The 22,302-nt window shown below is 40.9% G+C and overlaps 3 protein-coding genes and 1 pseudogene across 10 annotated transcripts; 2 read left to right on the forward strand and 2 right to left on the reverse strand.

Annotated features, from left to right (window-relative positions):
• Positions 1-1,809: 1,809 nt before the first annotated feature.
• LOC121804320 lies at positions 1,810-8,564 on the forward strand (annotated as a pseudogene).
• A 250-nt stretch (positions 8,565-8,814) lies between these two features.
• LOC121802276 lies at positions 8,815-12,580 on the reverse strand. Of its 4 annotated transcripts, none has more exons than XM_042201903.1 (10): positions 12,289-12,580; positions 11,937-12,006; positions 11,513-11,637; positions 10,972-11,080; positions 10,831-10,894; positions 10,687-10,742; positions 10,404-10,550; positions 9,931-10,080; positions 9,361-9,531; positions 8,815-9,292 (listed from the first exon to the last, which is right to left on the reverse strand). In XM_042201903.1, the coding sequence occupies exons 1-10, from the start codon at positions 12,495-12,497 to the stop codon at positions 9,047-9,049; spliced, it is 1,347 nt and encodes a 448-aa protein (XP_042057837.1). In that variant the 5' UTR covers positions 12,498-12,580; the 3' UTR covers positions 8,815-9,046. The 4 variants fall into 4 exon arrangements, with proteins under 4 accessions (XP_042057837.1, XP_042057839.1, XP_042057838.1 ...); XM_042201905.1 differs by having other exon boundaries at positions 10,404-10,511; positions 12,289-12,579; XM_042201904.1 differs by having other exon boundaries at positions 8,815-9,280; positions 12,289-12,579.
• A 4,832-nt stretch (positions 12,581-17,412) lies between these two features.
• On the forward strand, positions 17,413-19,591 carry LOC121802081 (probable glycosyltransferase At5g03795). 4 transcript variants are annotated; one of them, XM_042201644.1, is made up of 3 exons: positions 17,413-18,434; positions 18,680-19,186; positions 19,452-19,584. In XM_042201644.1, the coding sequence occupies exons 1-2, from the start codon at positions 17,665-17,667 to the stop codon at positions 19,164-19,166; spliced, it is 1,257 nt and encodes a 418-aa protein (XP_042057578.1). In that variant the 5' UTR covers positions 17,413-17,664; the 3' UTR covers positions 19,167-19,186; positions 19,452-19,584. The 4 variants fall into 4 exon arrangements, with proteins under 4 accessions (XP_042057578.1, XP_042057577.1, XP_042057576.1 ...); XM_042201643.1 differs by having other exon boundaries at positions 17,414-18,434; positions 18,680-19,175; positions 19,452-19,591; XM_042201642.1 differs by lacking the exon at positions 19,452-19,584 and having other exon boundaries at positions 17,414-18,434; positions 18,680-19,231.
• On the reverse strand, positions 19,266-21,726 carry LOC121802082. Of its 2 annotated transcripts, XM_042201647.1 has the most exons (5): positions 21,521-21,725; positions 20,551-20,662; positions 19,860-19,931; positions 19,579-19,784; positions 19,266-19,485 (listed from the first exon to the last, which is right to left on the reverse strand). In XM_042201647.1, the coding sequence occupies exons 1-5, from the start codon at positions 21,628-21,630 to the stop codon at positions 19,377-19,379; spliced, it is 609 nt and encodes a 202-aa protein (XP_042057581.1). In that variant the 5' UTR covers positions 21,631-21,725; the 3' UTR covers positions 19,266-19,376. The 2 variants fall into 2 exon arrangements, with proteins under 2 accessions (XP_042057581.1, XP_042057580.1); XM_042201646.1 differs by having other exon boundaries at positions 19,266-19,784; positions 21,521-21,726.
• Between the last annotated feature and the right edge of the window lie 576 nt (positions 21,727-22,302).

Below are 22,302 nucleotides of genomic sequence, written 5' to 3' on the forward strand. Positions count from 1 at the left end.
TAGTATATTCATGCATTTTAGACAAAAGTTGTTGTGAACTTGTGTGAAGAAACGGTATAGAAATTATTAAATGTCCAATAAATATAGTGAAGAGATAATTAATGGCTTGTCAACCAAGCTTAAATCTCTATAAATGAGTATCATATAAAAATGAGTGCATACGTTTGAGAGAGAAACATTCTTAATTTTTTATACTTTTAAAAACTCACTTAATATACAATATTTTATATTTTTTTGAAAAGATGATCAATAATGATGCTCTATTTATATAAATTAGCCAAGTTCTCCTCCTCGGTTGCCATTCCAGGAGGAACATCAGGCAAAACCTGAAATGTCGAACAATTTCAAGGAAATATAACTTGTTGCTTCCGATTTCAGAGCTTTAAGAAAAACCTGTTGCAATGGGATCGCCAGGTATGTAGCCCATGGACATATCCAACATCCAACTCATAGCCAATTCTTCACTGAGGTTCTGAGCTACTCTTAAAGTTTCATCGATGCTGTCATCTTTTAATTTTATCAATACATTTCTTGTAACATCTGACATGTCACGATACACCATAATGTAAAACACTTTGACATTAGTAGTTTTTTTACTACAGGATATGAAGGCATCAAGTTTGATATTAACTCTTAATGAAATACTTTTAAAATTGATATTATTGATCAAGCATTACGTTGTTATTGGAAGTATCCATTTGGACCATGGACTCTTATCTATATTATTCTCGCTTTTACTTTACTATTCACATACTCTAACTATTTATAACGATTTTATTTTTCTAAATGAGGGCAAAAAAGAAGTGACTCAACTTTCTTGGGATAGAGGGAGTACTTTATTATTTATGGGGCCACCATCCACTACACAATTTCAACTACTCTTTCTCCTTCTCTCTTACTTTACTAATTGCACATTAAAACACGTGCCAATCGCGAATGACATATTTCTATGGGATGGATGTAGTATTAATTTTCTGATTGTAATACAAAATTTTTAATAATACTACAAATTAAGATTTAAATAATTCATTTTTAAATAACACTACAAAGATTTAAATAATTTGTTTTGAGATAATACACAAAGATTTAATAATATCATGAAGATTTTTGGTCCTTGTACATAAACATAAAAAATCTCAAGTTTGGTGCTTTAATACAAGCTAAATGAAAACTGAAATTTGTGATGCTTAATATTTTGTTTTCAACATAGTATTCCCTCCGTCCGCTATTAAATGTCCCATTTTACCTTTTACGTCTGTCGCCAATAAATAATTTTCCATTTCATTTTGACTATTTTTGGTAAATGGACCACATATTCCACTAACTTATTTCACTCACATTACATTATAAAACTATATAAAAATATGACTCATATTCCACTAACTCTTTGTATTAACTTTTCATCACAAAGTTTAACAATTTCATAAAACGTAGGCGGATCAAGTATGAGATATATTGTACTATTTATTGATGGATAGAGGGAGTATATTATACGGTACATCTTGTGCACGGTTCTCCCTCTATTTGTTGGGTCTGGTTCCCTTATGTCTGAATTAAGAGCAACATTATCTTGGAAAATGTACTCCATTTGTTCCAACATTGATGTTTTTTCCTAGATTCTCAACAACAACAACAAGACAAGGTTACAAAGCATCTCCATATTATTGTACGAAAAGAATGTAGCCAAGCCCTCCCAAACTAGTGTGTACTGTGACAATTTGCTTCAACGGTAGGCAAAGCACACACACATTAACTCATAAAAAACATGAGAGACATAAACAATAACACACTGCACGCACAGCACACACAATGGCCGAAGACGAGCCCCGGCCAATGCAATGGGTAGTCAACACCAACAAGGCCCTCGAAAATCTCCCCAACGCCTCGGCCGAGTCAGCCCACTGGGGCAGGGGGTTGATCTACCGGATCCCGGCCTCCGTGACCAACGTCAACTCCCGGGCGGGCCTACAAGCCGCAGATCATCTCCTTGGGGCCCTACCACCACGGGAGCAGCCACCTGAGTGAGATGGAGCACAAGCACCGTGCGCTCCTCCACTTCCTCAAGCGCTCCAGTAGACCTCTCCAGATCTACGTGGACACCCTCACACCCGTTACCCAGGACCTCATGGACGCCTACGACCGGCTCGGGGCGGATTGGCGAGACGACACGGCCAAGTTCCTCGAGCTCATGGTCGTGGACGGGTGCTTCGTGTTGGAGATACTCCGTGTGTTAAGGACCTAAATCCCTAACGTTCGGTAGAACGGAGAACAAGATAAATTCGGCGCGGGATTAAGGATTCAACGTAATATGCAAGGGACTTGGCCAAAATAATATATTCATTGAATGAATAAAAAAGATAACAGTCTATCCTATTTATAATGCTACTGACTTAATGAACAAGAAAACAAAGATATAGAAAAAGATATGCTAAATCCGTCCAATATCTAAACTAAATAATAATAATAATATAGGTTCGTATCAACTCCCCCACGGTTAAAATCCACCTTGTCCTCAAGGTGGGAACCACGAAGCAAAAAGGAGAGTTGAAAGCAGAAGCTTCGGCGAGGCAACTCCTCCTGGATCAAACACACACCGAACAGATGAGTCTTCTCTTCCATAAAAAATCAACAAAGGAGACCCAACTTTGTCGGAAAAATTCCTTGCCAAATCGAAGAGCTTGTCCACGCCTCCCAGAATGCCCAAGCATGGCATGTCCTTACTCGGAGGGATCAACCTTGCATCTTTGTCGAGCGATGTTGATCGATGATTCATACTTGAAACATCACCGACATTCAAATCCATATAGACACAAGCAATTACGGGCAAATCGGTGTAAGCACCATCTCATTTCTTGCCCCAACAATTTCCAACAACATTTTGGGGTGACACTTGAACAACATTGAGTGAGACGATTATCTTCTCCACTTCACCAATAGAACCATCCTCCTCTTTATCTTCTAGCAATGTCTCCTCCTTTTCACCAATCTTCTCATCAGATACCCCAACGAGCACTTGCGGTGGCTCATTGTCGTTCTTGACAATCCCTTTGTTCTTGAGGAACTCTCCATGGGACTCGTTGTTTGGAACATTAAGAGGAGCGCCATCATTGTGAACATCGGTAATGTCATTGGGAACATCATCACCGAATACTATCGTGGGAATATTATCAGTTTTCTCTTCGGCTAAATTCTCATCTTGAATGTTCTCCTCAAACTCATACTCATCATCCGCATAACAGAGAATGCATTGTTTACACACATGTCCCATCACCCATTTCTCAGGACAGTGCCAGCAGAGACCCAACCTGGACCGTTCTGACTTCTCCGCCTGGGAGACCCGTATTAGAGGCAGGCGTGGTTGCTCCGGAGTTTGACTGGTCACACGTGTGGGCTGACTGTACAGGTTCCGCCTTGGCTTTTCGGTGGAGTAACGAGGCTGGTGGGAGGCGGGCTGGACTCGCGCTCTCACCTCCTCCCGAGGGCGAGGTCGGTCCCAGCACGTCTCCGAGCTTCGGGGCCGGTCAAAGGGCAGGTAGTCGCGGTCCTGCTGTTGCGCCGCTGGACAGCGGCGATTGGTTCGATGTCTGGGCGAATCCCAGCAACTAGGTAGACGCGGCGGTGGCTGATCATAATCCAAGTATCCCTGCGATGCCCGGTGTGGCGGTGGTTCCCAACAAGAGGGCTGTCGCGTCAGTGGAGGGTCATAGGGATAGAAATCCTGGAGTTGGTATCTCGGTCGCGGGCGACGATCAGGTGGATCCAAGTAGTGTGAGACGTAGGGTGATTCTGGATCAGGCCACGACGGTGAACGAAGTACTTCCACCCGGCTGCTCGGAGGGTCCCAACAGGTTACACGGCAAGGTTGGGCCGGCTGGTAGGGACGGAATGGCTGTGTGGCCTGAGGGACGTCGTACTGACGACGGCGATAGCCGACGTAGTCGTATGACATGTCGACGGACTGAAGCGTGGCTGTGGTGGATGATGATCGTCTGACTTCGACGAGGCATGCGGGAATCCTTCCCGTCGGGCGTTGCAGAAGGAGAGTTGTCCGGCGAGCTCGACGGACAGACGGGACTCGGCAACCAAAGCAGTTGCTGTGCGCAGAATGTTTTCCGTCGGGCAGCGGTGTAGCTTCGGTTCGAGATGGTGGGAGGGTGAGATCACGATGAAGGCACCAGTTGTTAAGGACCTAAATCCCTAACGTTCGGTAGAACGGAGAACAAGATAAATCCGGCGCCCGTGAGGGTCGGCGGAGGAAGAATCTGGGTGGCTGTGCGCGGGTTCCAACCCGTCGGGCAGCGACTGCAGATCAGATATACGTCCCGGCTGTACGCAGTGAGATTCCGTCGGGCAGCATGTGGCGTAGGGATTAAGGATTCAACGTAATATGCAAGGGACTTGGCCAAAATAATATATTCATTGAATGAATAAAAAAGATAACAATCTATTCTATTTATAATGCTACTGACTTAATGAACAAGAAAACAAAGATATAGAAAGAGATATGCTAAATCCCTACAATATCTAAACTAAATAATAATAATATTTAAACTAAATAATAATAATATAGGTTCGTATCACCGTGTCACCGCGGCCGCCACACAGGCTCGGGGCTCGGGCGCTCTCACGTACCATGCCGAGGCCCGGGCCCACATGCCAGTGTCGTACCAGCCCCGGTCCGCGCCACCGCCCCAGGTCCTCCGGCCTCGGGCGGAAAGGCCGGTCGTGGCTGGAGAATACGCGGATAATGATCCGATCTTCAGCAAGCACGGCTCGCTCTACATTGTGACTTATCTAAAGCGGCACATGCTGATGCTCGAGAATCAGCTGCCGTTGTTGTGCTCGAGAAGCTCGTGGCCGTGCAGAATGACATTTTTATCAAGGTAAAACGCAACACAAAACCAACAATTTCAAACTTTACTGTTTTTTAGTATCAATGTAGACTTTTTAAAATTTCGAGATGATTCAGACTATGAGCAAATTGCATATCAAATTTATTGATTTTTCGAGACAAAATAAATAAATATTGAAATGATCTAAAGTACTCCTAGTACATTGTGCTATTGAATTGAATACTTATTTTATTACATTCAATTCTTTAGATATACTCACTCCTCGCATAACAATATGAGCGTATGATAAAATAAGAGAAAGAAATTGAAATACACTTAAAATAGTGTTAATGGATTTTGGTCTTATATTATTATTAGTGTTTTGATAGTGATATAAGTTGTAAATAACTTGATGTATAAGAGCATCTCCAACAAGGAGAGATAAATGAAAGAGATATATTATTTAGTTACCTTCTCATTAAGTGAAATATACCATTCTAAAAAATAACACATTCCAAAGGAAAAATGTATATAGAAAGTTAAATCATTTTTTTAAAAATAAATTAATAGTACAGAATGAATTAAAATTCATAAAGCGTAATACCTTCTCAAATACCTTCCCCATTGGAGAATAGTTTTTCATTAAAAGAAGGAAAATATGGTAGTTATAAGATTTTAACTCTCCATTGATGGAGAGGTAAAGATACCTCTTCAAAATGGAAAAATGTATAATACCTTCTCAAATACCTCTCCCTTAGGAGAATGATTTTTCATGGAAAATAGGTAAATATGTAGTTATATGACTTTACCACTTCATTTATCTCTCCCCTTGGAGATGCTCTACGTGTCCTAAATTGTGATAACTTTCCATAAATGGAAATGTCCATATTTTTATGTGACGGATGAAAATGCAAAATGCACTTATTTTTATGGGACGAAGAGTATTAACTCTGATTGATCTACACTAATTTATATTCCTTCCGTCCCTAAAAAATACTCCATCTGTTCCCTCATAGTTGATGCGAAATTTTTCAGCACGGAGTTTAAGAGATGGACGTTGAATGTGTTAACTAAATAGATGAAGAAGTAAGTGGGAGAAAAAAAGTAGAGATAATAAAGTAGATGGAATAAAGCAAGAAAGAGAAAAAAATTATTATATATAGAAATGACTCAACTATGAAGGAACTTTTCGAAATAGAAAATGACTCAACTATGAGGGAACTGAGGGAGTACTACTATATGAAGTATTTCTTTATTAGTATGTCCCTAAAAAGTATGAACACTCTAATTTTAGATTATTTAAACAACATATTACCTCTATATCATTTTATTTACAACTTTATCATTACACATTTACACTACACTATTAGTGATGTGGATCTCGCTCTCCACTATCACTACTTACACCAGCCTTTCTTTCTTATTTTACCAATCATTAAAACTCGGTAAACCAAATGTTCATACTTTTCAGGAACGAATGTAGTATATTATTCTCATCGTTCAACAATAAATGTTTCATTTTTTTATCAATCCATATTTTAAAAATTTATTTGACTTTATAAAGAAAAGTTAGTAGGAAAAATTAGTAAAATTAACTAGTGGAATGTGTTGTCCACTTACTAAAAATAGTAAAAATGAACGGACAGATAAAATAAAAAAGGAGATATTTAATAGCTCCCGAAGTTGATAGAGTAACAAATACTAATTGTTGCTTTGTTATTTCCTTCAATACCAATCTCTTCATTGTTACTATTTCATTCGTCTGCCATTGAGTGTCCAGTTTTGCTATTTCCATTTGCCTCTCTTCAAGTGCCACTTTCACTTTTGATCATAAATGATAAAAGGACATCATTCGCTCGGCCACAGAGCTGAACGAGGCCGGGATCTGCATCAAGCGGAGCAAGTCCCGAAGCCTCAAAGACATCACGTTCCACGGAGGGGTTTTGAGGCTCCCCCTCATCGTGGTGGACGACGAGCTCGAGTCGCTCCACCTAAACCTCATCGCGTTCGAGCGCTTCCATGTCGGCGCGGGCAACGACCTCACCTCCTACATTTTCTTCATGGACAACATCATCGACAGCTCCCTGGACGTCAGCCTGCTCCACTCGTGCGGCATCATACAGAATGCGCTAGGTAGCGACAAGGCCGTCGCAAAGCTCTTCAACTCGCTGTCGAAGGACATCACGCTCGACCCCGAGAGCTACCTCGAACAGGTTCACAAGCAGGTAACTAAGAGGGGCTTAAGTCTAGCGGTGGGGAAAAATACAGAAATTCCAGCCTTGTCATATCAACAGAATACAAAAATACTAAATTTACGGCATACCGTAATCTTTGGTACGGTATGAAGGTAACAATATGAATTTTAAAATATTGTGGTATATACTGTAAATTATGATATATACCGTAACTACGGTGTATAACAAAAAATGGTATATCTCACATACAAGGTTTAATTTTTTATGTCCCATTTGAAGTGACACATTTCTGAAATCAAATAAACCATGTTGCACCGGAAATGATCTAGTTTAAGTGAGTTAGGGATAATGAAAGTTATTGTCACAAAATTTTGAAATCGAATTTTATGATATACTAGCTTCTATCAAAATTAATCTTTTGAGCCCGCCCGTACAGGTAAGCGAGTACTGCCAGAAGCCATGGCACCAGTGGAGAGCTAAGAGCATCTTCAATGGAGGCTAGCGGACCGGCTAGCCGATTCCCGGCGTTGGCCGGTCTACTAGCCGAACCATTGTAGGCGGCGAGCGGAAAAACGGCGAGAATTTCGACGAGCGTAGGCTGATTTTTAAGCGCTGGCTGATGCGCTCGCGATCGGCTGGCCGCCATTGTAGGCGGGCAATCGGCGAGCGATCGGCCAGCATTTTTTTCTTTTCGAAACACTATATATACGCGATTTGCACGTCATTTTCATTCGCACCGCTTGTTTTAACGAGTTTTCTCTCTCACTTAATTTCTGTACAAGAGCAATAAAGCACAATGGAGAACAACAACGAGTCCAGTGACGAGCGGGTCTCAAACCTCCACAGTACCCGTGGGAGGTGGATAGGGTCCGATGGCCGGGTACTACAATATGCACCCTTGGCAGCAGATGATGCCCGGGATGGCAGCCGGGGGTAGTATGTCGGGATGCAGGGCGGGCAGGGGTACCGGGGATGCAACCCGGGATGCAGATGATGCCGGGATGGGCAGGCGGGATGCAGATGATGCCGGGGTGGCAACCGGGGATGCAGGGGACGCCGGGGGGGACAACGTCTATCGCCCCGGTCTTGATTTTTTGACTGCTTCTTCGCACACATCGACCCCATCGGAGACGCAGTTCACTGGGTGTGAGACTTTCTCCTTAGAGGAGTTGGGGATAGATCTCGAGGATGCGGACACTTCTGTTCAAACGGGAGATGTCGTAAATTTAATTTCGTATTTTGTGTGATTGTTAATTATTTATTTTTTATAATTTTGTTTATCGTGTCTAGCCTACTGCTTGTCCAGTTGCTTGTCCTGATGATGTGGCATGAGGAGTTTTTAGTGTTGATAATGTGGCAGGAGGAGTTTGTGGCTAGCCTATGACTGGCCTATTACCATTGTGGATGCTCTAACCTTATGCACATGTACTTACCAATCCGTGGGCCATTCTCTCCGTCATCGCCGCGATCTTCCTCTGCCCTCACCATTGTTCAGACTATTCACGGTGTCTTAAGTTACACCAATCCTCCTGCTTAATGCTTGCCATTTCTCTTCACATCATGGTTTGATTTTCTTTTCTGTGGGTGTGTGAACGAATGTGATGGATTGATGCAAATCCTTGTGTGGTTATTCCACTTGATTGGACATGATGTGCTTTGAATATTAGCCCAATAGCACTTTGTATTTTTCATCTCGTCTACAAGGCAACAGCTATTAGACTTGTCAAGTAGACTGGCCGGGCTGATCCATCAATAAATCAAAGTGGGTTTTGGTTGGACCCATAAACTGAAACAAACTTCAGTTAAAGCCCATTTTTTATACCACATAATACAAGTTATTGTGACACAATTGTAGTAAATTGTTTAAAATCTTAAACCCAACCATCCCTTCCCTTGCAATGCGAGTTGAGTTACAACTTGTCGAACATGCTACTATTACTTACCTTGTACTTTCGTCGTGTCTAATTTTCAAGCAAAACACGAACTCCGCATGTGCATTTGATACAACATCATCTAGTATTATGAGTTTAGCAGCCTAGGCCCAGAGTTGGAGGCCATCCAGCTGGTAATGACATCGACAAGCAAATCGACTTCCTTGGGGTTTTGTGACCGAAAAATATTTGATTCTGGAGTGAATGTATTCCCCACCTCTTTCGCAACCGCCTCCCACGGTGTTCCTGCTGTTAAATTAGCCAAAAGCTCTCCTCCGCGGTTCACTGCATTTGCCATTCCAGGAGGAACATCGGGCAAAACCTGAATGTCAAACAATTTCAAGGAAATATAACTTGTTGGTTCCGATTCCAGGGTTTTGTGTACATAGCTTTAAGAAATACCTGTTGTAATGGGAGGCCATGATCACCAGGTAAGGAGCGGATGGACATATCCAACATTGAACTGATAGCCGATTCTGCACTAAGGATCTGGGCAAGTCTTGGAGTTTCATCGATGCTGTCGTCTTTGAATTTTATCAATAGATTTCTTGAGATACCATAGTAAGATCTGACCTGTCACGTGGTACACCATAATGTAAAACAATGTGACATTAGTAGTTTTCAAGGAATACTGCACAACGTGAACTCATTCGTAAAAGTAGAATGATATTTCGTAATGGATTTCAAATACTACGCTCCAAATACTCAATCCTCATGAGATGAAACGTCAATAAAAATTTCACCAACTAAAAATCACCACTACGGATTCGCTCTGGACCTTGTCTATCCATATACATTTGCCTAAGCATGCTTCGTCAATATCATATGAACAAACTAGGTGTTATATATGACACATGCCAATACTTCTGACTGCACTATATGAAAGCATCAAGCTCCTATTCATTTCTAATACTGATACCTGTAAGGATAACAGAAATATGACAATATGCTTAAGCTAGAAACTAAATTTACCAATCGCTGAGTTTCTTCTGGCTTTGGGGAAAATTCTTCCCTCCCGTTGGCCAAGTCCATGTACAGTGGAGGTAGTTGCTCAACCAGAGGAAGAACTTGCTTCAAAATGGCAGGGCTAAGGTTCTCAAACTGTTTTCTTGTCATCTCAGCCTGCAATATTTTCCGAACACCAAACCACACTGTTCTAAAAAGTATGTCATCACCCTCCCTTGCCGGCAAACTCTTATTTTATGTTGGGTAATTGATGTCGAGCTGTCGATTTCTTGATCTTAATTCTTGATGAAATTCTTTAAAAATTGATATTATTGATCAAGCATTATGTTGTTATTGGAAGTATCCATTTGGACTACGGATACTGAAGTATAATAGCAACATATTTTGGTGCTGATACATTAAGGAGATAATAACTATGGAGTATGGATTGCTTGTATTAACTGCAAGTTAGGCCAGGTAAATGGAATTTAGAATCTCACCCCAAGGCGAACAGTTGGTGACGACACTAATTGTGACAAAAGTGGTCCAAAGTTTTGGGCCATTGGCACCAGAACCGGTGAAAACAGTGGAACGGCTAAGCTCGCTTCCTGAACGCAATAAGCAACCATTTCGTCAATTCTGCACAACTTGAAACAAATAAAATATCATTCTGAAGCAACTGGTTGAATTGTCTCCTTGTGAAGTTGTGTTAAAAAGAAAGCTAATATTCCATATTTTACCTAAAAAATGCACAGTGAAACAAGGTAATTAGTCATCCAGTACCTTGTTATTGAATGCCATTAATATATTTCCACTTCTCTGCACAGCATACCTTGAACCTGAAAAGCAGACAGGAAACTTTAAGTCGAATTACTAGGGGTATTCCCAAGTTAGGTATTATAGATAAAGCTCGAATAATGAGTCAACCTATTAGGAGATGAATGACGGATCCCAAAGAATGACCGATGCCAAAAGAAGGAACGTCTTCAACCTGTGCAACAAAGCTACCTAAACAATCATATCGCCAAGTGGTTGCAGCTACTTCCATATCTATGAGATCTAACTTACTGTGTCTTTGAGAGACCGCATACACCTCTCAAATTTGAACTGCGCTTCATCAGCAATAAGGAAGTGATCAAAACCACTAGCATAAGGTGTGGCAATTACTAATGTACCCCTGATTCACGAGATGCAAAGTAAGAACGTTGATATCCCAAAGTATTCAATGATGCTAAAAACAGCGAATTACACTTACCCTACCCTTTCCCCTCTACTTCTAAGTTCTAAAGCAGCATTCCCACAACCAATACATCCAAACAAACCCCTCCCCCATAAGTATCAAGCATATCTAATAAGGCTATTGTAACTTCGAAACACCAAAATCAAAACAAAGGTACAGCTTCATAGTTGAAAAAACTCAATTTTCAGAATGCCAGTAGAGTAGAAACAAACAACTCAAATTCGAAGCAATAGTCATAACTGAAGAAGTAAATCATAACATAATCTATTACTGCCAGATACTGCACATATACATGTCATGATGTATATAAGACATGGATTTTCAGATCCAATGAAACAATCAATTATATTTTTTAGTAAAACGACTTACTTATCTGCAAGACGTTCTAAGAATAAGCGGTAAGTAAGTTGAGGAGCAGCACCCACGAATATGCCACCAATAAAATGTACAATTGACGTTATCTTGGTGTTTCTTGGTCTCAATACCCATGCACCCTGGGAAATACATATATTTTAGTAGCAATATATCAAAAAGTCTCTAAAAACTTTACGGAAATAAAATACCATTTCAAAATTCATCTAGATTTTGTATGTAACTGCAGTGTCTATACGGTCAGGAGCACAATAGAAAAAAGCATCGAAAAAGCATCTAAAACAAATTAAAAAATATACCCATTCAACTTTAGGTGGAAATTTTAAGCATTTCTCAGGAAAAAAGAAAAAAAGATTACTTGGTCATCTTCTGAATAGAAACCAAATGTACAAGATATCAAGACAGTTAAAGTCCAATATACCTCAATTTCACTCCAATCTCCTGAACTACCCCAACCTGCTTGAGATTGCTTCACAGTTTCTGTGAGTACTCTGTTAATGAAGCCCACATAAAGCAATAATTAGATCACCTGTTACCAGATAATATAAAACCAAAAAGTTCCTTCCCATTTGAGTTTAAAAATTTGGGCACACAATTGAAGGAGTCAAGTTACTGACTGAGCAACGATGCTTCCCCACAAACAGTCATAATTTGCAAGCAGAAAGGCATGAATAAGATTCGAATTAAAAAAATATCTTCATCTGATCATCTCAGCATCACAACTCACAACCACAAAAGGTAGAGTAAGAAACAAAAAATTAGGTCTATCTAACCTCTCGATGTCTCTGTAGAGCTGAATTCCAGTTGTTTCCGGTTGATTCTGGCCGCCTCCGCCGTCCGAACTGCAATATATTCTGATACGACGGGTGGAGGGGGGAAGAGTGTGCGCAAACAATAAGCTGCAGAGGCGCACCGAAGGCCGGGAGTCGGCGGAGGGCGGAGCAACCGTTGGATGAGGAGAGGTCCATAGGCAGTTGGCCATAGCTCGTGGAAGAAGACAATCCGCGTCGCCCTTGAAACTGGTAATACTCTGGTTTCAGTTTGATATTTCTTGGTTACTTGCCCTTTTTGTATTCTATCTACCTATTGTAAAAAAAGGATTAAACAAAGGCAAGCAAAAATTTATTTTTACACCCGTAAAACAAGAAAAATGAATTCCCTGCTCCACACTCCCTCAGTAAAAAGAAAAAATGCATTTAATTTTGATGAGCATCAGCAATGGTGCTGGCCGGTGGCTCGGTACAAGACAAGACACCGGCGTCTAAAAGAGCTTCGCGCGTGGGAGGCAATTATCGAGAAAGTGCTGCATGCGTCCCCACGTGGCACCCCTTTGTTGGACGGTGACGTCCATCCGTCGGTCTGCGAGTGGACATTGTTTAAGTCGATGAAAATTATTATTTAAAAATAGGGATATGACACCTAATATCATGGAATTTTCAAAAAGTTGGGTTTTTCCCACGAACTTTGAAATTGACAAATAATATCACGAACTTCACATTGAGTTTGTTATTTCTCACCAATGAAAAAATTCTAGCAAATAATATCATTTTTTCTGTAATTTCTCGACAACAATTTAAAGGGTTTCAAGATTTTCAATCTTTGAGAACAATTTTTCTTGAAGCACACATTCCAAATTTGTTCTTCAATCTATTAATATAGCACAAATTTTTCATTGGTGGGAAATAATAAACTCGGGGTAAAGTTCGTGATATTATTTGCCAATTTCAAAGTTTATAGGAAAAACCTAACATTTTAAAAGTTTCATGATATTAGGTGACAATATCCCTTAAAAATATAGATAAAATTAAATAATTAATAAAACAAATTTCAACCTCTTATTTATTTTTCATTCCAATTACTCTATACATTTTTTTGTCTCTCACTCATTTTTCTTTCCAAAGTTTCATTCTCAATTGTGCCGCCAACCCGAATGGAATTTGTGGAGCAACCTCAATTTCAACGACAACAACATGTCGTCGTTATTAGAAAAGGAGGGATAAAATTCTCAAGCCGTGTATAGGCGGTACTCTAACTATTACAATCGAATGAAAATAACAACAAAAAGTGGAATGGAAATTACAACAGAAATAAAATAAAACAAACCAACAATAAGTCGAGTCGAGGGAAACCCTCTTTCCGCAAGACAAATTACGCCCCGGCTAGTGCTCACGGAATGACGTATTGCCCCTAAAGATAAAACGACTTCTTCCTAGCGTGTAGAAGCACCTCAAACCTGCTAGACACCGACGAACTTGATGGAGTTCCGAGAATCGAACTAGACAATGCTCCTAAAATGCACACTATGATGTAGAGAGCTAGAGAGAATGTTTGAGATTGGTATATTGTATCTCTCAAACCTACCTATTTATAGGATAGGAGAGACCACTTCAAAAGTCTTGGCATTAAGGATCCTCATAAACCACTTAGAGGTTACCTTAAGTTGAAAAACCAAAAGAGTTAAGACAATGAAACACGTTTTTCAACAGTCGCCGCATTATCCGACGCTCTGGTTATCCAAGGCTTGACCACACCCAACTACCACACGCCGCGGACATCATGCATGGCTTGCAACCATTGAGATAAATAGGCAATATTCGTTGCATTAAATGTTGTGTTCGTGTTTCTGAAAATTAAAAAAATATAATTGTGATGTTGTGACTTCACCCAATGGCTTGCTGCCGATGCACCATTGTTGACCACCACCATAGCGATCATAAGAACTAAACAAGATCTGATTACATGTTGTACTACCTCTATCCCTTAAAAATAGAAATGATTTTCAATATATGTCCCTTAATATATAAACTTTTTATTTTAAGAATGGATTCCACAATTTTCAAATATACTACTTTCAGCATTTTTTCTCTTATTCTCTCTTTTTACTTATCTATTTTTCTCTTTATCTCTTTTTACTTATCTATTTTTTTTTCTCTCACACAATTAAAGGCAAATGCCCCGGCTCATATTTCACCTCGCATATTTATTATAGAATTTTTATATTAATTTTCAACTAATTGCCACTTCTTTAATTCCCAAAATTTAAATATATTTTTGCTCCCTTCTACAATGAATTTGGGGCTCCATTCCTATCACCAATTGTGCATTAATAAAACTTGTTTTCAAAAGTTTTCATTTTATAAAGACGAGGTAGCAGTATTTTTTTAAATTAGTAGTAACTTAGAAAAAATGAGACATCGTCACATAAAATGCTACTCCCTTATTTCCATAGTAGTGTAGCCGTTTCTTTTCAGTACGTGATTTAAGAAAATTTTGTCAAGTGAGTTAAATAAAAGAAAAAAAAAAGTAAGAAATAAAAAAGTTAGAGAAATGAAGAGAAAATAAAGTAAGAGAAAGTAAAGTAAGTGAGAAGAAATGTGTTAACTTTTACTAAAAATGGAAACTCCACTACTTTGGAACACACCAAAATGACTCCACTACTATGAAACGGTGAGAGTATAAAAATGTCATTTTACATTATAAAAATTTTCAAATAATCTAGACTATCTAACACCTTAATGAAATTATAAATTTTATAATCTTATATATTATCTCCGTCCAAAAAAATAGTCTGTTTTCTATTTTTGGTCATCCATAAAAAATAGTCAATATCTAATTATATTAAGTTTATCGCTATAATTAAATCAGTTATATTTTCCACGTTTAACCACTTTTTTATTATATCTTTCTTTATTTATCAATGTTACTAAAACTCGCAAGGTCTACTATCAAAATTACTCCAGTTTTCAGGGATGGATACATTCATTTCACTTATCTATTGAAATAAATAGAGTCAACGAGGGAAAATTTCATTTTAGAGCATCCACATACGCTTTTCGTTCCGGAGGAACGAAACGGGCGCGCGACGCGTTGCGGCCATGCGTTCCGTCACCATGTCGTGCCCATGGCGTGTCGTGTGCCGTCGTCGCGAGACGCGGCACGGCCTGTGTCGCCACGCGCTTCGGCGACGTGGCGCGCCCTTGCGTCGTGCGTGATGTCCACTCGCTAGCCCGCGAGTGGGCGTCGTCATTTATGACGCAATAATTCTTTTTTTTTACAAAATTTGAATTTATAAAAAACAGTTTTAACGGTAATATTACCGTTGATTTTACCGTTTTTTTATTTTTTATATTTTTTTAGTCTATAAATACTCTTAATTCATCTTCATTTCATACACAACTACACATCTATTGTTCCTAAATCAACTTCATTTCCTCCCCAATTTTCATCTAAAATCTCGTCAAAAAATGTCCGGCGACGGCAACTCCGGCGGTGGCGGCTCCGGCGGGTGGGATCTCAACACGTTTAACGATTGAGAGACCATGTACAACACTCTGGGTGGTTCTAGTTAGTCGACGCCAGGCACCCAGAGTTCGGCGACGCCGGGTGGGTACCAGCCACCCACTTTCGACGTGGATGCATACGCTGACCCTCCGCCCCGCGGTATTCGCATGGATTATCCCAGATTCGGGGAGGATTTCCCCGTTGAACCCACTCTGGGAGGAGGCCGAGGCGGGCGAGGACGAGGAGGAGGAGGAGGAGGAGGGGGGGAGGAGGCCAGGGCGGTGGAAGCTCCAGGGCGGAGGCGGGCGAGGAGGATGAGGAGGAGGAGGAGGAGGAGGATCTAGGCCGGCATCCATACAACAACAACGAAACGATGGCGGTGTACAACGCCTAGATCACTATCTCGTACGATCCCATCGTCGGGAATCAACAAGCCAACAAGTGCTTCTGGGAAAAGGTCACTGAGATCTATCACCAGATTAAGCCGAGAGGGTCCAGGAAGCGCACATATACAATGCTCCGCTCTCACTTTGGCCGAGTCGACAAACATGTCAAAAAATTCTGCGGCATCTACTCGACCGAAGCGGTGCACTACCAAAGCGGAGCTTCGGGAGCCGACATTCTGAGGGTGGCTTTGCGCGTCTACAACCAGGACACCGGTAAACAATTCAAATATGTTGATATTTGGCAGATTGTCAAGGAAGAGGAAAGGTGGGTCGGCGGTGTCCGCTCCAGCTCGGGCTCAACCTCAAAGCGCACGAAGCACACAGCGAGTTGCCAATACTCGTCTGGTGACACCAGTGAGGGCAGCGGCGGACCAGAGTTTGCACCGCATGAGTTTGCGGGTACGGTTGGCGATGACGGGGGAGCCGTGGGCGCCGTCGGCCGCAAGGGACGAAGGCGGCTAGAGCGAGGAAGGGCCGAGGCGAATCAAGCCATGCGGGCTCGGGATCGGGCTCGGGATCGGGATCGGGCTCGAACACCCTTATGGTGGTGTACATGACCGCCATAATGGCGGACACTTCCCGCTTCTCTCCTTCTCAATACGCGGCCTGATGGAACGGAATTGTGCATATGGCAGCACAACTTGGCCTTCCGACTCCCCCTCCACCCCGACCGCCTTCGGGGGATGATTCGCCGGCAGAGTAGTTTTTTTTATTTTCTTTAAATTTGTATTTTAAATTATGCAAAGTTTAATTTTTTAGGAATTTAATTGTGTGTTTTTTATTTTTTAGAATTTTAAGTTGTAATTTTTTTATGTTGGGTGTTTTTTAATGAAGTATGTTTTTTTAATTGAATTGGGTTGGAAATAAAAATAAAAAATGAAATTGAATGAATAGTAATTTAAGGAACGGTTAAGGAACAGATAAGAAACGCATGGTTGCAGATTCCGTACCTTAGTTAAGGAATGGAGTAAAAAAGTATAGTTGGACCCTTAATTAGTGGTTTAAGTAATGATTAAGGAACGGTATAGGAACCGGATGACCTTATATGATGCAAAACACCTATAATTACAATAAAATACTCCATACACAAGTCAATCATTCTAGAACCACTGTAAGAATAAATATTGAAGTACAGAAAAACAGGATAGTAAATGGTCAAACAGAGTCGATTGACACGCAAACCGAGGTTTCCTGTCTCTCTCTCCTTCACTCTCTCTCCTCCCACCTCTCTCCGCTCTTCAACCCATCGCCCCCCCACCTAATCCTCAAGCAATTTAATGCTCCCAGCCCCAGATCAGCACAACTCACCTTAATTTGCCCCTTTCACCTTCATTTTTATGCTAATCACTATTGAAGTACTACTACTATTCACCACTTCTAAAGAAAAGCCTCACTCATCATCACGGACTTTCCCTCAGTTCCATGACTCTGCCGTCTCTCCGCTACATGTTAAGATCTCCACATCGAAAATGGTGGAACACATACTTCTTGATACTCTCCCCCCTCACTCTCCTCTTCATCACCTCCTCCACCATTACATTTTCATCCCTCCGCCCCCAAATCCCCCCACCCATTCCGCCGCCGCCAACACTCACCACTCCTTACCACAATTGGGAAATCTTCAACGCTGATTACCAGCAGATGCTAAACAAACTGAAGATCTACGTCTATCCCCATGCCTTTCCAAGCAACAAATCCAAATCATCCCCCACCGCCGCCGTGTTCCTCCCCAACCCCGACCCCTTCAACCCCAAAACCGGCAACTACTACAGCGAGCACGCCTTCAAGCTCGCCCTGCTCCGGAGCTCCCTCGTCACGGATCGCCCCGACGAGGCGGACTTCTTCTTCATGCCGTTCTCCGTCAATGTGATGCGGTATCACCCCCTCTTCCGCTCGGAGTCGGCCATCTCCGACTTCGTGGCGGGCTACGTGTCCAGAATCAGCTCCGATTCTGGGCACTGGAACGCCTCCGGGGGCGCGGACCACTTCTTCGTCTGCTGCCACTCGGTCGGCCGCGACGCCGCCTCCAGGCACCGGGAACTCCACAATAATGCCATTCAGATTACTTGCTCATCTAGCTACTTTCAGAGGCTATACACACCCCACAAAGATGTAGCATTGCCTCAAGTCTGGCCTCGGCCGGATATCGAAGCTCCCGACCCTCCTCATCGGAGGTCAGTAGGACGTGTTTGGTATGATGGAATTGGAAATATGAAACTGAATTTGGAAATTTTGATATTGTGTGTGAAGTGGTGTGCCTTTATGTGTGCACTGTGTGTGAGATTAATGTGTATAGTGTGTGTGGAAGTTAACTAATTTTATAACTGTATTCCAAATCCACACCCTTAGTTCCATGATACCGAACGTACCATTTGAAAGGCAAATGTACCATAGTATGTTCCCCCTTACTTGATTGTGTTCATCACATTTGATGCAGGACCGAGCTCGTCTTCTTCGCGGGGAGAGCTCAGAACTCTGCTGCTCGGCAAGAGGTGTTGCGCCTATGGGGGAACGACTCCGCGTTCCGTATATTCGCTGGGCATGCATCGATGCCGTATGAGGAAGGTTTCAGGAGAAGCAGATACTGCCTCCACATCAAAGGGTACGAGGTGAACACAGCCAGAGTTGTGGATGCTATCCACTACGGCTGTGTACCTGTTCTCATATCTAACTACTATGATCTCCCATTTGCTAATATTCTGGATTGGACCAAGTTCTCGATCGTACTCAACCAACACGACATTCCTCAGTTGAAAAACATCATAACATCGGTGCCAGAGGAGACATACCTCGACCTCTATCGCAACTTGTGTGTGGTTAGGAAGCACTTCAGGTGGTCTCCTGTGCCTCGGAGTTACGACACATTCCATATGACTGCGTACCAGCTGTGGCTGAGACGAGGCTTGCACCGTGTCACTTCATGAATTCTCTGTGTAAGAACCATGTAAATTACTTGATATAGTCATGATCTTCATGTTGATTTTACAGTGTATAGGCAGTCACAGAAAAGTAATAACAACACGTGAAAAAGATGAAAACACTTCATACATAAATGCTGTTCAACACAAAAACTTCAAAATAAACTTCCAAACATGACCTCAACAAGTATAGTTGAGGGAAACAACAGCAATGATTTACATTGGCTTTTCATTACTATCTGTCTGGTAAGTGCGGCGTCTCAACTGAGACTCTGCATTTGGCTGCTGCAGGAAAATTCTAGTGGGGTCGCTAGGATCAACGTATCTGCAGAATACGCAAGAGTTCCTTCTGTCGTTAGCAGAACATGATGTAAAAATAGCAAAGAGAGTGATAGAGTGTAGCAGGAAGTACACGTACGCATGTCTCATCATCTCGTCCACTGGAGTTTGGGCTGCTAGGAGAGGATCCACTCGAGGCTGTGCTGCAAGGTGCTGGTTATATTGTCTGACAGAACCAATCAAGTTGAAGAAGAGTGGGACGAATGTTCCACAGCCGCCATCCTTGAACAGAATCTTGAAAGAATGAGTCGAGTAAAGAGCCCTATGCTCAGTATCGGGCACAACCTGGAAATGGCAGCAGAAACTTCAGACGCGCTCGAGTGAAGCAACAGATCAGAAACACAAGTTCTAAAAGCTTACAGGTTCCACTTGACCAGCAATGTTGTTGCAGTGGAAAATTGGCTGGTGGAATTTCTCACCATGAACATGAAGCTGCATTGTAAATCCCAAGTTGAAATAAGTACAACCATGTAAATACACAAGAAAGCCTATAGAGGAGAAATATATTGACAAAGTGCAAAAAATTGTGTTGTGCATGCGAAAAGTGGTTATAATGCTACAAAATCCATCCTTAAATTCTCCCACCCTCCAGAAAATACAAATTTGCAGGAAGAAGCATGTAATCATAATTCAGTCAGAGATAGTTTCACAATAGACAGTCAAGCCCTTCATCAAGTTCCTTGTTAGTATTTGGTAACAATCATTTCTATCCCTCTCTATGTATTTCATTTGCAAGTCCATAGGATACCTTAGAGTGTCCAAATTTTGGCATCATATATTTAGTGTTCAGGAATCAAATCTTTTCTGTTCCTCTCTTATTATACTTCATTGTTAAATTCTGCCCCATCCCATACCCAAGGGACAAAACATTTACACTAAGATAAATAAATAAACGGAACAACATCAAAACTATCAGTTTAAGGACGAAACAGCAACCCATATTGTCATGTAAAACAGATCAAACCTCGGATGGACAAGACGACAGATTAATAGTTCTTCGAGCACTTTTGTCAGAGCAGACATACATGATACAAGTAGAGCTTATGCATACCAGGGGCATATCAAATGCAAAAAGATGGCCAACAGGTTTCTTTGCAACAAACACTATGCGGATATTTGACAAGTAGATAGTTCCCTTTGCTTTCACCGTTCCACCTTGAGTGCTGCAGAGTGTGAAACATGAAAACTGAGCGTTCTTTTGATTCTAAACTGCACACATTCAGAAGTCAAGTTGGCCCAATAGAAACTACTAATAGATTCTTAAAACTAGTTGATCCATAACTTAATACCATTCCGAGCTAAGTCTTAGCTGAAGGTGATACATGAAAAGTGAGCGTTAGGAGAAGTGCGATCAATGAAAACATCGTGGAAGCATATCAGGAGAAGGATAGATAAAGGGAATTAGCTCCACAACTGTAATTATCTTTGCTAATGTTTCTGTGTAGTTAAATGTGTGACACTTTAGGGAGATCTAGTGAACTTCTGAGTGGTTGTATCGAACGTGTGTTAGTTGTGGTGTTGATCGGAGTATTGAATAAAGTTGACGTTCCTTGATTCTCTAAACCGTATCATAACAATACCTATGTAACAACTCATCCAATCGTCCAACGAATAATGGAGAATTAAAGGCTAAACGTATGGACTACGAAAACTTTCTTCTTCTATTACTAGACTAAGTGATGCAGATGCAGAGAATGAATGCATCATTTTCAGGCTTATCAATCAGCATTAGGATATCCAAATCCATAAATTGACAACCGAATTCACATTAAAACTAACCACATTAACACGAATTGAACATAATAATCATAATATCAGCTCGAACCTAACAATCAATTCAGCTCCTAAACAATGAGTGTCAATTCCATACAACAAGTTATCTGATCAATCAATCCGACGATCGTGACAAGAACTATGGCTTTATTCATCCACCAATCAATTAAAAGGACAACGGAAATTCAAACGACAGCAAAATTGGTTCAAATTCCAAATGATATAGAGAAACTGGATTAGAAACAAACCCGGGGATCTTGTCGATCTCAAATTCGACGCCGTCTCTACCCAGGACGAACATCTCGTTGATGAATGGCACCGGCATTCCATTGTGGAAAAGTTGAGGATTTAGAGCCATACTTTTCTCCCTCTGAATCAATTCAAGAGCTTCTGCTGCAGAAGAGAATGATGAATTTTGCGCAAATTAACCGTTAATCTGTAACTAGTAAATATTCTTGAATATAATAAATATGCTAAATTTCATTTGGGCTTTAATAAACTTAATTTCTAATTATGGCTCAATAACAGATAACTACCCTATAGATTACATTGGTATTATTTTATTTCTGAAACGATATACTGATAATAAATTATTTTTATTCATGATATCCACATAGTATTAGATTACAGAATAAATATATTTGATTAAAATGGGTTGTTAAAATCATAAAATTTCATTGATGGATTATGCCAATTTCTCCATGGTGAATTTTCTAGCCATGATACAAATTCGAGTATATCATAAAGTATTACTAGATTACATATAAATATAGTTGATTAAAATGGGTTGTCAAGATCATAAAATTTGATTGATGGATTATGTCAATTTCTTTCATATTGAATTTTCTAGTCATAGATACAAATTTGAATGGCGTTTTAAACTTACTGAAGTATATCTAGCCAGATTTTTCAAGGTCGAGAAGATTGAGATTGATGTCGAGTGGCGATTTGGGTTGATTCTTAGGATTAGCCTTCTGTATACTTCGACAAGGTGCATGCTAAATGGCGGGGAGTCTAAGGCCACCACCCG

Source organism: Salvia splendens, chromosome 5, assembly GCF_004379255.2.
Source record: "Salvia splendens isolate huo1 chromosome 5, SspV2, whole genome shotgun sequence".
Taxonomy (NCBI): Eukaryota; Viridiplantae; Streptophyta; class Magnoliopsida; order Lamiales; family Lamiaceae; genus Salvia; species Salvia splendens.